The sequence below is a fragment of the Rattus norvegicus genome, chromosome X (genome assembly GCF_021556685.1).
Source record: "Rattus norvegicus strain SHRSP/BbbUtx chromosome X, alternate assembly SHRSP_T2T, whole genome shotgun sequence".
Lineage (NCBI taxonomy): Eukaryota > Metazoa > Chordata > Mammalia > Rodentia > Muridae > Rattus > Rattus norvegicus.
Genome location: NC_141554.1, coordinates 117,655,353 through 117,669,193, shown reverse-complemented (window position 1 = coordinate 117,669,193; position 13,841 = coordinate 117,655,353). Strand labels below are relative to the sequence as shown.

Below are 13,841 nucleotides of genomic sequence, written 5' to 3'. Positions count from 1 at the left end.
GGAAGAAGAGGAACTGAGAGAAAAGGCAAGTTTTTTTAATCAGTGTGTAATTAGCACTACATTTTAACACTCAAAATAGAAGTCACATTCTCCCGTGACCTCCTGGCCCTTAAACTTGATGCTTTCCTTCCTAGGCAATGACTCATCTGGTTCATGTCATAAAACTACAAATGTCTTTCCTAGACTGTCAATAGAAAAAGGAGTTACATTGTGTTTATGCTCTGTTTTACTTGTCCTGCTCAGCATAATTATTTTGATCCATCACAGTTGATGCATTTATTAATAGCCCATGCCTTCTTATTTCTGTGTAATGTGTCATGGAATGGATGTATCATAGATCATTTATCCATTCATGTGGTGATGGATATTTGGATTATTTCCAGTGTGTGACCTTTGAATATAAGGAAATACAAATTTTAACATAGGATTTTTTTAAAAGATTATTTTCTTGCATTAGAAGCCATACTACATGGTAGTCTGTCTATAACCTTTGTAGTGCTTTGATTCTAAATAATCTTTTGCCAAGGGAAAGCTGTTGGTACAATGTTTTCAGACAGGAATTGGGGACTAGAAACTAGAAGTGTCTAGGAATAGACAGTGAGACTGATTGCTGTATGTATAGGTAAGTTGTATTCAATGCAGTGGAAAGGAGAGAAGGGGAGAAAGAAAGAATACATTGAAGGCTTCTTTGGCTTTTCTAGTGAGGTAGTTGAATTTCACGTTTTTAAAAATAAGTACCTGAGCTGAGTGTGGTGGCACCGACCTGTTGTCTCAGTGCACAAGAGGGACACGGAGGAAGGGTGTAAGTTCAAAGCCAGCTTAGGCTATATCAAACCCTGTAGAAAATGAAATACAATAGTATGTGACACTTAATATTTTTTGTCCAAAGGCTACGAAAAATGTATTTTATTTCTCAAAAACAGGCAGGGCTCTAGTAACAACTTTAACATATTACTTATCTTTTAAAGGTGGGTGCTATTATCTATTCTGCTCTCAGTCATGGAGATATTCTGTCATCTATAGAGCAGTACTCAAGGGCACAAGAGCCAGAATGGAAATCAACAGTGTATCCGTTTAACTGTCTCCTAGCTCAGTGATGATGAGCTTGAGATCCTTCGCTGTTCAATGAAGGATTAGCTGAAGATTCTTAGGCACTTGCAGGAGTTGTCAATACTTGCAGGATCATTCCCTGCATTCAGGCTCTGAGTTACTGTGTCTCCCGAGAATCTAGGCACTTAATATGATGAATGGAACTCCCTAAAAAGAAGTCCCTCTTCATTCCCAGAAAATCTGATTTAGCAATCCAGATTTTGAGTTTGAGCTCATAAACGGTGAGGTTATGCCTGGAGAGCAGCAAAAAGATAATACAATAACAACCCATCAACCATGTGATCTACTAGGATGGATTTACTGAATTGGGTTGTTACCTTGGGTTGTTAACTTGGAATGTTGCAGGTTTGTTTTGGCCAGTGCAAATCCAGAAGAAGAGGTGGTAAAGTAACGGAGGGTGTGAGGAAGATTCGTACCACACTTGGCTATGTGTTCCTTCCTTAATGTCCTTTCTCAGTCTGCACTGTACTTACCTTGTTTTCAACCAGAACTTCTCTGCAATTAGAAAAATACTGTAATAGTAGTGCTTTCATCTCTAAGATTAAACTTAGAAATCTCCAGCAACTTGATGGATCCCATCATAGGACTGTTCTCAAGACAACTTCACTGCAACAGCTCTGTAATCTAAAGCCATCATAGCACTTTGGAAAAATCCTCTCCTTGGTTCCCCATGACAGCAAACACTGTTCCATGATTTGAATTACAAGTACAGTTCTCATTCATTCTTTTATCTCCCTAATGTTACCATGGACATGGTCTCCAAGTCCAATCACGTCCACCACCTACAGCCCGTTCCCGTTTCCCGTGCCACTTTACTGGTGTGTGTTTTCATTATCGTCTGATGGGATTACTGCAATCACCTTCCAAACTGCTCTGCTTGATTCAAGTGCCTCTCTCCTCTGATCCACCTCTGTGTTTCAGCAACAGATAGTGCTGTTGTCACAGAGCTTAGCACATACTCTTTCATTCCCCACAAAAAGCTCTAGTGATTTTCAATGCCTGTTGGACCAAAGTCCAAACTCACTCCTGTAGTAGTTAATTATTTATTCCTTGTCTACCCTTGCAAGTTTCCTACACCTAGGGCCTAATCATTTCCACATGTTTCTTCTCTCTAGCCTCCCATGATCTTCCCCATTTGGTAAAGTTCTGGTATTAAATAAGCAGCAAGATGCTACCAGTTAGAAAAGATGAAGCATATTTAGTGATTTATTTTTAAGTTATTTTTTGATCTTTAGAGACAGAGTCTCAAACAGACTTTGGCTGGCCTGATACTTGCTATATAGATCTGGTAATGATCTTCCTGCCTCAGTTGGGACTATGCTATTAGAGAAAAGGAGAGCATACTTTGGGGGGGGGATATTAACAAACATCTGTTTATTTAAGAATTTTAGAGGATGACATAGGAGGTCCAGGGGCATGTGGCTTTGAATGCTGTCTGCAGCCTGCAGCCATTATCTCCTGATATTCTTGAGGGTAGCCTCAGAGAGCTCTGGACCTAGTTCCTTCAAATGCTGTACTAGCTTGCATTGGCAAAGCCATTGGCTTCCTAGCCCTAGCCCTTCTCCAAGGAAGATTGATGTTGAGGGCTGTCCTGGCAGCCCTGTAGGAATTCACTAAGTGCCCCACATTTTCAGGCTCCATTCCTGAGCAGTTCACAATGTCCATATCAATTAGCTGGCAGGGCTCTGTGTACCCAAACTGGTCTTTTATGCAATGAATGGCTGTAGGCCAGCACCAGTTCCCCCAATGACAAACCGTACGTTCAAACCCCCAGTGTCTGTAGACAGCATGCACTTTTCAAGAGGCTTGGCTCTAAAGAGTTAGCCTTCAGTTTCCCTTGGCACTCTGTAAGAGCACAAATGGCCTCCAGGATTGCACCAAGGGGCACACTGTTTCAAGCTCATACTGACATTTTGTTATTCTCTTTCTATTAAAAAAGAAAGGGCATTGTTGTGTGCCTTTCCTGTGCCCAATGGTAGATGTTTTTATATCACTAACTTTAATTTACATAAAAGGGCAGGAAATGTCACTTCAGTTCTCATTTTGCATGTGAAGAAGAGTAAGCATAAAAGCAGGTAACTGACTTTTGCACTTCAGAAAGTTGGTTTCTGGCAGAGTACTTGAGGAATCAGCGACTTGATCCTGGGGCTGTCTCTAGGAATAGCCTTCATATCGAGTACTGTGCAAGGGGGTTAATTCAGGAGAATTGTGAACAAGTGATTGCTCTGGAGAAATATAGAATTTGGGGATGTTAAACTAGTTTGATTTGGCAAATGATGGAGAGAAACTGTATCCCTCCCACTTCTTCCCAACTCCAGTAAACAGTTACAAGTTTGCAAAGGAGCTGTAGTCATTGGGAGAGCAGTGGTTTTTATAGAGGCCTACCAGACAGACCTCCCTAATCTTAGGGAAGCTAACTTACCACCTGGTCATTCCCTTGTTATTCTATTACCCCAAATCTTTTCTGGTCACAATCCCAATGCCAAGAGAACATGACTCTTTAGCTTCCATCAGATAACATACCTGGAATCCGGAAGGAGGAGAGTGAAGCAGGCCCACTTCGTCCTTCTTCAGCTTGTTGTCCTGATTCCTGTATAACCTTTAACCCCATGCATGTCTTCTTTAATCATAATACCTATCTCTCTCTTAGGCCTCATCTCTTTTCCTTGTCTTTTGGTCTCTCATCTACTCACCCCTCTCTGTCTCTGGTATTCTCCTCTGCACACATGTTTCTCCTTTTTTGAGGCTTTGAGTTAATGGCCTGAGACAATTCCAGGTGGAACACGATGATCCCTTGCACAGCTGAGACTCTGGCATGAGAACAGTCACTTGGGTTGGTTTAAAACCCATGTATTCAGTGAGAGAATGGTTGCTGATGTAGATTAGATAAAGAAGCAAAGAGCACCGAGTCAAAGTCCCCTTCTGTTAGTTCATATGGCATAACTGGCTTTAGTTTCTGTGTCTCTGTTGTGTGTTTCTAGCCCTCATATGTAAATGATCCTCAACTGTCATAGAACCTACTTAGCAATCCTCTGGTTTCTTTCAAAAATACCTTTCCATTTTGTGACTGTTAAGAGAATGAAGTCGGAAGTGTACATATTCCTGAAATCATACTTGCTCAAAGCTCTTTCCAGTGAGTCCCTGACAAATCAAACATTCCTGTTGAGATCAATGTTAATTTAAGAATTTTCAGCAAATCTTCCATTGACTTAGGATTGAAAATAACATGTATTGGTTTTGATGCCTGCTCATCATCGTCACTGCCCTTTGTCCCCCACAGAGACACAACAGTCATTAGCCACTCTCCTAACACCAGCTATGACACAGCCTTAGAGGCCCGCATCCAGAAAGAAGAGGAAGAGATCCTGATGGCAAACAAGCGTTGCTTAGACATGGAAGGAAGGTAAAGTCTGAATGCAGACCCAGAAGGATTGAGAAGTCGATATTGAGACCAGCTACATCAGTAGAGTAGGGCAAGCTGTTTATTCAGAAATGATGAACTTGATTGTGTAGCCTGCCGACCTCCTACCTCTTTACCCCTGCCAGTCTGTTACCTAAGGTTTGATGTGATGGCCTTAATAATGAACATTCTTGCTAACTGTGGAGTTCCAGGTAGGGTTGCTTTTTCCTGGATTTTATAATTGTTTTCCATTTGTATTCCATTCTGAGGTATTCCTTGTAGCAATAATTCTATAATACAGATAATCTGTCAACAAAATATCTGGGGATTATGGCACCCAGTGTCTTTTATAGACTCAGTGTCATTTATTACTACCTGGAAGTCATGCCTTACTAGTAGAAGACTCTTATCTTCTCACTGAACTTACTGTTATTATGGACATACTCCTTTACTAGAGAATGACTTCTTTCATACATGGCCTTTCTATTTGCCAATATTTGACTTTGATCTTCTAGGGTGTCCACAGAAATTTTTAGATGCTCTCTTATGTCTACTTGGCAGTCCAGAGGATGTGCTATTTTATTTTCCTTTAAGCCTTAACACACTGACCCTTGCCTCCAACTAAGAATTCACTACACCAGCCCTTAATAGAAAGGATAATAGGAATACAAATCCATGTAGGCGGTGAGATTAGAATGGAGAAGTAGTAACCAAGTCTCTGTGTGTGCTTTTTCTTTGTCTCCTAGGATTAAGACCCTCCATGCGCAGATTATTGAAAAGGATGCCATGATCAAGGTGCTGCAGCAGCGCTCCAGAAAGGAGCCTAGTAAGACAGAGCAACTGTCATCCATGCGGCCAGCGAAGTCTCTGATGTCCATTTCCAATGCTGGATCAGGCCTGCTTGTACACTCATCTACATTGACTGGTGTGCCCATCATGGAGGAGAAGCGAGACGACAAGAGCTGGAAGGGGAGCCTAGGTAAGAAAAATGATAGGAACAGAAGCAAGGGTACAGTGACATACCTAGAAAGTATCATGGCTCTGTTCCACGCAGCAAGGAAAAGGACAATGGTCCAGCTTCTAGAGAGGAGAGTTTGGGGTTATTTTTTTCTCCTCATGGAACTAGATGCATAAGGAGGACTCTGAAGTCTCATGGTGAGAACAGTAACTGAAAGACTGAAAATATGAGAATCCTGTGTTCTTTAGGGTTGGGAAAGAACCGAACTTGACTTTTATGTAAAAAAAAAAAAATTCTTGTATTTGGCTTTTGCCACATGGGAACTTTGTTCAAAACTCAAATGGACTTTATCTCAGGCAAAATTCAAAATTACAGCATCGCTATGTTCCTTCCTCTCCTATGGAAAGAGGACCCAAAATTCTCTTAAGGCTAATGAAGTCACGTGTCAGCTTTTCTTACCAGAATGTTCAGATAAGAGAACAGAATGTACTTCTTCGTTCAATTCCTGTCCATTTTATCCCCTCTAATTAAAGCCTCGGAGTACCTTACATACTGAGACACATTTTTGATCCAAAGGAAGCAAACAAATGATATATTTCAAATCTTTTGGTGTTTTTAACTCCTTTCTTGATCCAATGAATGCAGTATCCTTTAGTCAGAGTTCTTTGAGCCCTGGTCATGTTTGGAACCGTACGTTACACAACTCAAAACACCCTTATTGGTATCCACAGACTCCCCATGCCACTGAGTTATTTTCATCTCTCTGGTGAATGTGGGGTATTATGACTGGTACAAAAAAAAGACCTCTGACAAGTTGGTCTTCCGAAATCACTAATGAAAAAGAAGTGTAACTGATACCCAGGACACTTAGAGGTTTAATGTTATGTTGTTAATTGAATAATAAAGACAAGAAGGGATCTAAGTCCAAAAGCAACTCTTAGCTGGGATGTAAGAGAGAGAGGATCCCAGAGGTTCACTAGAGGCAAAACCAATCACGTTTGGAAGAAAACTATCAAATATTTTCTTTTCCTCAATTCCCGAAAAGGGCAAATAGTTAATCAGTATCTAGAGAAAAATCACCTCCCATCCTCTTGTTCCTTGCTTCACCCTTAGGCATTCTTTTGGGTGGAGACTACCGTGCTGAGCCTGTGCCATCCACACCTTCCCCTGTGCCTCCATCTACTCCTCTACTCTCAGCTCATTCGAAGACTGGCAGTCGCGACTGTAGCACCCAAACTGAGCGCGGATCAGAGTCCACCAAAACTGCAGCTGTCACTCCCATCTCGGTTCCAATGGCTGGTCCAGTTGCTGCTGCTGCTCCTGCTGCTGCCATCAATGCAACTGCTGCCACCAACACTGCCACTGCTGCCACCAACACCACTATCATGGTAGCTGCTGCTCCAGTTGCTGTTGCTGCTGCTGCTGCTCCAGCTGCTGCTACTGCCACCCCATCTCCAGCAAATGCTGCTGCTCTTGCTGCTGCTGCTGCTGCTGCTGTCACTCCAGCTACTCCTGTCTCTGCAGCTACCTCTGTCTCTGCAGCTACTTCGATCTCTCAGGCTGCTCCTGTCTCTCCAGCTGCTCCTGTCTCTCCAGCTGCTCCTGTCTCTCCAGCTGCTGCTGGTCAGATTGCAGTTGCTGCATCTCTTACTTCTGCTACCGTTTCTCCAACTCCTGCTGCTGCTACTGCTGCTGGTGCAGCTGCTGGTGCTGGTGCTGGTGCTGGTGCTGGTGCTGCCGCTGGTGCTGCTGTTGCCACTGTTGCTGCTGCTGCCACCACTACTGCTATTCAGGTTGCTCCAGCTACTTCGGCTCCGGTTCCATCTCCAGCTTCGATTCCGGCTCCAGCAACGGCTCAGGCTTCTGCTCCGACTCCGACTCAGGCATCAACTCCAGCTCCGATTGAACCTCCTACTGCAGTTCCGACTCCAACTCCAGCTTTGGTTCAAGCTGAGGGTCCTGCAAGTCCAGGTGCCAGTTCCGGACCACGCCGTCTGTCTACACCAAATCTGATGTGCAATCCAGATAAGCCAGGTAGTCACAATTTTCTTTAGCAGGCATCTTCTGGTGGTGTTCTCGGGTGTACATCTATCAGCTGATGCCCGCCATTTTGACAGAGTTGAACACTGCATGATCCAAAGGGTCAGAGGAAAGAAAAGATGTTCTGGAAATGCCTTCTGTCACTCGCTAAAATGGGAATGGTCAAGAGCAGAGGCCATTTTTCAGTAAGGAAAAGGATAGGCATGTCTGTAGTGGCAAGTTCCATTTAGAAATGAGTTTTGTAATGGTTCTTAACATGGTTTGCTGAAAGTTAATCTTTCCTTTCTGCCTAAGTCTTTTCTAACCCTTCGTTTCCATTCAGATGGTCCTGCTTTCCACTCCAGCACTCTGGAAAGGAAGACACCCATTCAGATCCTGGGGCAAGAGCCTGATGCAGAGATGGTGGAATATCTCATCTAAAGGCCACATCAAGCGCTGGAGTTATCAGCAAGAGTTCTTTTTAATAATGTTTCCCTTTCATTTGTTTAATCTGGGGTGAAGATGGGGTTGGGAGGTGGGGATGATTTTTCTAAAGGGACTTTTTATTGGACTCTGGTAGTACATAAGTAATGCCATAGAAATGAATTCCAATCTATTTTGGAATCCTTAGGGAGTACCTCAAAAAGATAGGTTAAGCAGAATGTGCTCTACATCTTACTGTTGGTCTTTATACAAATCATGGACTATTAACAGGTAGTGACGTCCATTGATGTTTTGAATACGCTTCAACTTGTTTTAAATTTCCCATTTGAGGTCACTTTTCATTGAAGAATACAGTATGTGTAGAAGGCAGGTTGTAACATGTAGTTACGAAGTGGAAATTCAGGGAGAGTTTGAGGACTTGCTACTTTGTCTAGTCACTACCTAGACAACAGCCACAGAAAACTCTTACTTTGGGCTGAGAAAAGAAAGTGTTTTAGGAGCTATGGATGCTGAAGAAAAGGTAGAGAGGGTTAGGGTAAAGAACGGTGCTGGAGCCAATTTTCTCTCCCAGTTGCCAGTTACCCTGCCTCCTCGTAATGATGGTATTTCTCTCCATTTCAATGGTGCTTTGGAAGTGGATTCTTTTGGTTTCTTCCTGGAGGTTGATACATTCATATATATACTCTGGAATAATATATGCATTTGGATAATTAATATATTGCTTTCAGAGGGTAGGAAAGTAAATGAACAGTGATCCATCACTGCCTCTCTTAGGGGATTAGATGTTAGAGGCCTTGATGAAGGGCTGCATGAGACGCTGCATGCAGACGTTAGTGATCTGGGTATAGTCATGAATATGGCCCAGTCACCTTAAATTAGTCCACTTGACTGACATAGCCTTTTCCCCCCAACAATGCAGACTCACTGACTGGTTTGCCAGTATTTGTTTGCCAATCGTTTGCACGATAAGGAAACATCTTTGCTGACAGGTTGAATGTGTTGAATTTCTGGCAAATACTCGGAAATGTTTCTTTTTTGTTTTTCCAAATCCTTAGCATGTGCCTTCAAAGGTATATGCAGCTGTCACCTCCAAGGAAATAGCATGAGAAATCCAAAGTACCAGGCTGCAGTCAGGAGCGAGGTTGATTGCAGCAATCTCCTCAACTACCTCTTCTCACTACCGGTGACTCCATCTTGGGATCCCTTTGGGCAGCAGCTGGGAATGTATACATGGGCGAGACCAACACGGGACCTTGCCATAGAGCTGCCTCCAAGGACACAGAGGGTGTCAGGTGTCACTGGTCCTTGTCCCTTGTCTCTGCCCTTCATTAAGGCAATAGAACTACAGATAGTACCATTAAGATCAGTTTTCAGGACTATAGGGAGGTTAAGGGAGGGGGCTATTGGGTAAAGGGGGTAGACATTTAGAGATGTGTTAAGTTAGAAATGAGATTGATACAAGGGTATCCTGCATTATGCCATGGACTATAGCGGTGGGGAAGAACTTTATTTAGCAATATAGCATTAAGTTTAGTGATGAGGAATCTGAGAGTTGGAAAAGATCAGTGACTTTTTCAAGATCACCACGCGCATCTCTCTGTTCTGCCAATTACATGCCCATTTTGGTAAACAATTATAAAAAAGAAGGTTCTGTTTTGAAGAAAGGACATCTTCATAGTCTAGGGCATACCTACATTATGAAAATCTTCTTGGTGTGAATAGATTGATTGGGTATCTGAATTCTTATCTTGTCTCTGCTGGAGTGCCTTATATGAAATTGTTTTTTTCCTCATCCCATTTAATCATTGAGCTACATGAAATGCACCCCAACTGTTTTTCACTATAAAATTGGGTGTCTTGGGTCATTTTATGTATTCCTCTGTGAGAATAAGAGTGCTATATTTACCTGTATTCTTGTGTAGTTCCTAATTACCTTCCAAAAGGTTTATTTGTATGTGTGTCTGTCTGTCTGTCTGTAGATGAGGGAAGGCAATACAACATCTTTTAACTAGTATATTTTTCCACATTTTTAATAGCAAAATGATCATCCAATGTATTGGTCCTCAGTTACAGAGTGAATGCCAAATAGACATTTAAAAGTGCAAGGAAAAAACCTGCAGACAGTAGAAAAATCAGGCAGCAAACACCAGGAGAGCTACTTTCTATTCAAGCAAATGAATGAGAATAAAAGAACCTACATGTCCTCTCATGATGAAAACATATTGCTAGAATGTGGGCTGACTCTGGGAGCCATGATTATAATCATATACTGTAAAGTGACAGATGAAATACATTCCTCACTGTGGCAACAATCTCTTTAGAATCCTGTGTTTGAGGAAAGAAGGAAGTCCTTGCTGAACTGTTAATTTGAACTTTCCAGAACCTCTGTGCCTATCACCCAAGAGGCACTTGTTCTCTTCAGTTGTCTGTCCCAGGCAATTTGCTAGAAGGACATTGCATGTCTAAAAGATGGAAGAAGAAAGACTATGTTGGTAGAATCTGCATAGATTCTACCTTTTGAGAAAATTCCTACCACCTACCAGTTTAAAAATTCAGAATATGGATAAATCTCAAATTAACTCATGTCTTCACGGTTGCGTGAAAGTAACATTTGGGGCCTCTTCCTGGGCTTCCCAGAAGAGGAGGGAATATTTGTTGTCTTAACTTTTACTGTCTGGTCGTCTATGAGGATCTTATAATGCATTATGTTATCCCCCATGTCCCATGTCCAGCAAAATTTCACTTGAGGGAACTATACTTGATACAAAACTATTAACATTGTTGGGGAGGTAATTGAACTTCCTTTGAAAGTCATGTATTGTGACTGTTGTCTTAATGAAGGTTTTACTTTCAGTGTTGCTTTTGATCTGCAGGGTGATGGGGCAGTAGAAACTTGAAACATCTGCCATCATCAATGGCAGGAAAACTAGCAAGATACCTGTCATGTTCTCTTTTTACTTTTGCACTGTTGAGTGGGTCTAACCAACTTATTTCCCAACTACTTTTTTACATGAAGAATCTAAATCATGTGGCAGCTTAAAGTATAGATGTATGCGCTAACTTTAATAAATGCTCATATCTGTTAGCCATACAGTCTGTTATCTTACATGCTCCTTCATACATGGAATGTGTTACTTAGGATATGTTCCTTCTTACAGAAAGTATTTTCAAAGGGAACTATTCGCTGTGGGTTCATTGTCACTGATTTTGGCCTGCCACAACCTTTAGAAGTTCTTCTTTCGAGTGCCGCCCATTGACATTAGGAGAAGGGTTGGAAGCATGTACATTTTCTTCTGGTAGTAAGAGTGGGTTAAAAGAAGCTTTCAAATCCTTCTGACCTCCTTTGTGGTTAATGGCATGTGTTGAATAAGATGGCTACATGGGTTTGGCAGATTGTTCAAGAAGAATTACTTTTGGCTAATGTATGTGGTCTTTGTAGTGGTTATGATCCTATTCTGTAAATCAAGAGACTTAGATCAAATAAAGTTAAGCCTATCTTTTCAATGACAATAAAGTTAGCCGTTTTAAAATGCAGCACTGTGTGGAAAATGCTTTGGTGTTTACTGGCTTTGGGCGGTGTTGGTAATTACTTTCAAGATAGTAAAAATGTCTTACACCAGCAGCAGAATTTGCATTTGCTCAAAGTATGGGATGTGCTTGAAACATCTTCAGACAATATGGCAAGCCGCATGCTCTATAGCAGTCTTTATATACAATGACAAGCAAGCAAGCTATATATAGTAAGAGCTTTGCACCTTTTAGATTTTGGGTTCTGAGGAGTAAAATGAGGGGCATGCAAAGCAGAGAACTAATTTTGGGATTAGTATTTTCGAGTCACTTTCCCTTGGAATTCCTATTCTGTAACAGTAATAGTTATGCCAATTAGTTTTAGATGGGGCGTGGCTTCTTATAAAGGCCAGTCACACCTATGCGCTGACAACACTCAGACAAGCAAGAACACAGAAAAACAAGAACACAGGAAGTTTGGAAGAAAAGGTGGTGGGGAGGTATGGGAAGAATTGGGGGTTGGAGCATAGGGGTGGATTTGATCAAAACACATTGTGTAGTCATATTTGAAATTAAATAATAAAAGTAAAATAAGGGGGAAAACACATAAGTTGGGCGTTCATTAGAAATGATGAGGCTTACATATACAGCCATCCAATTAGACAAGATGGATGAAGCAAAGAAGTGCAGGCAGACAGGAGCCGGATGTAGGTCTCTCCTGAGAGACACAGCCAGAATACAGCAAACACAGAGGTGAATGCCAGCAGCAAACCACTGAACTGAGAATAGGACCCCCGTTGAAGGAATCAGAGAAAGAACTGGAAGAGTTTGAAGGGGCTTGAGACCCCATATGAACAACAATGCCAAGCAACCAGAGCTTCCAGGGACTAAGCCACTACCTAAAGACTATACATGGACTGACCCTGGACTCTGACCTCATAGGCAGCAATGAATATCCTAGTAAGAGCACCAGTGGAAGGGGAAGCCCTGGGTCCTGCTAAGACTGAACCCCCAGTGAACTAGACTGTTGGGGGGAGGGCGGCAGTGGGGGGAGGATGGGGAGGGGAACACCCATAAAGAAGGGGAGGGGGAGGGATTAGGGGGATGTCTGCCTGGAAACCGGGAAAGGGAATAACACTCGAAATGTAAATAAGAAATACTCAAGTTAATAAAAAAAAAAAAAAAGAAATGATGAGGCTGCTTTTCCTCTACCTTTTCTATGCTTCATGTTTAGTAGTGAGTCAGCATCCTAACTGGGGAAGAAACGCTCCAGAAGTACCTCAAAGTGACATATTTTCACAATGGAGTCGATTGTGATTGACGTTACAAATGAAATGGATCAGGAGTACAGGATTTAGACAACTGTAAGTCTGAGCTGGGACTGTACTTCCTCCATACTTATGAGTTATTTGAAAACTTTGGAGATGAAGAACGGCCCCTTTTCAGAACAAAGAAGGTGGTATTAAATGTTATCACATCTTATAAAGCTTTGCCAACCAGAGCTTTCACAAGGATCTTGTCCCTGGTTTTTAAATGGTTGTGATTCAAGGGTCCATTCAGAACATACGGCGTTTCAGAGGTAGGAGCATATCTAGGGAGGATTCTAACACAATTTGATATCTGCCTGCTACTCACACCTCTCAATGTAGGCATGCCCCACTGAGATCAGAAATCATATCTCACACTCCTTTAGCTGCCAACTTCCCATACAGGAAGGCTGCTAGGTTTGTTCATTTGTTTACTCGATTGCTTTGGGGAAAAAATGCAAATGCTCTGCTCTTGGAATTGACTGGTTTTACCTGATATTTGATGGAAGAATCCTCAATAATAGGACCTACTCCCTACCCCCTCTGACTCCATGTTCTTTTCAACACCCACACTGGGTAGCACATCACGAGTACTCTTAGATGCAAGTTTGTTGTCATCTACCGCTGGATATGTGAGAGTTTCTGAGTATGTACTTATTTGATGCTTGTATATTGAAAACCACAGGAATACACAATTTTAAGTCCCCGACTCTAGGAAATTACAGCAAATCACATATCTGTGGGCGTGCACACTCATAAAATTCACAGAGATACATGAAATAACCAAAAATTCGAGCAAGTCAGGACTAGTGCAAAGGAAGGGAATGGCTGTTGGGATGACTTGAGGGAAAACTATTCAAGTGTCAACCTGACAGACTAGGGGGCTTTATTAACATTCCAGGTGAAAGGATCAGTATGTGCAAAGGTGAAATCGAATGACTGTTTCCAAGTACAAAGGTTCTAGAAAATAGGTACAACTGCTGAAAAGCTGAAGAAAACCTTAACATCTAAATTACCTGGCATACAGAAGTAGTGTGGAAGTCACCAGAGCTCTGTGTTTGAGTACTGTCTCTTCCAACAAACACATTTACCTGTG

General features: G+C 42.0%; 1 protein-coding gene across 6 annotated transcripts in view; it reads left to right on the top strand.

The window, feature by feature from the left end:
- Positions 1–11,465, top strand: part of Amot (angiomotin) — a 58,804-nt gene extending 47,339 nt beyond the window's left edge. For all 6 annotated transcript variants that reach the window (NM_001432883.1, NM_001432882.1, NM_001432880.1 and 3 more), the window contains 4 exons: positions 4,391–4,513; positions 5,257–5,489; positions 6,582–7,502; positions 7,831–11,465. In NM_001432883.1, the coding sequence (NP_001419812.1) occupies positions 4,391–4,513; positions 5,257–5,489; positions 6,582–7,502; positions 7,831–7,928 (1,375 nt within the window). In that variant the 3' untranslated portion in view covers positions 7,929–11,465. The remainder of the gene's footprint in view (positions 1–4,390; positions 4,514–5,256; positions 5,490–6,581; positions 7,503–7,830) is intronic.
- Positions 11,466–13,841: the final 2,376 nt, after the last annotated feature.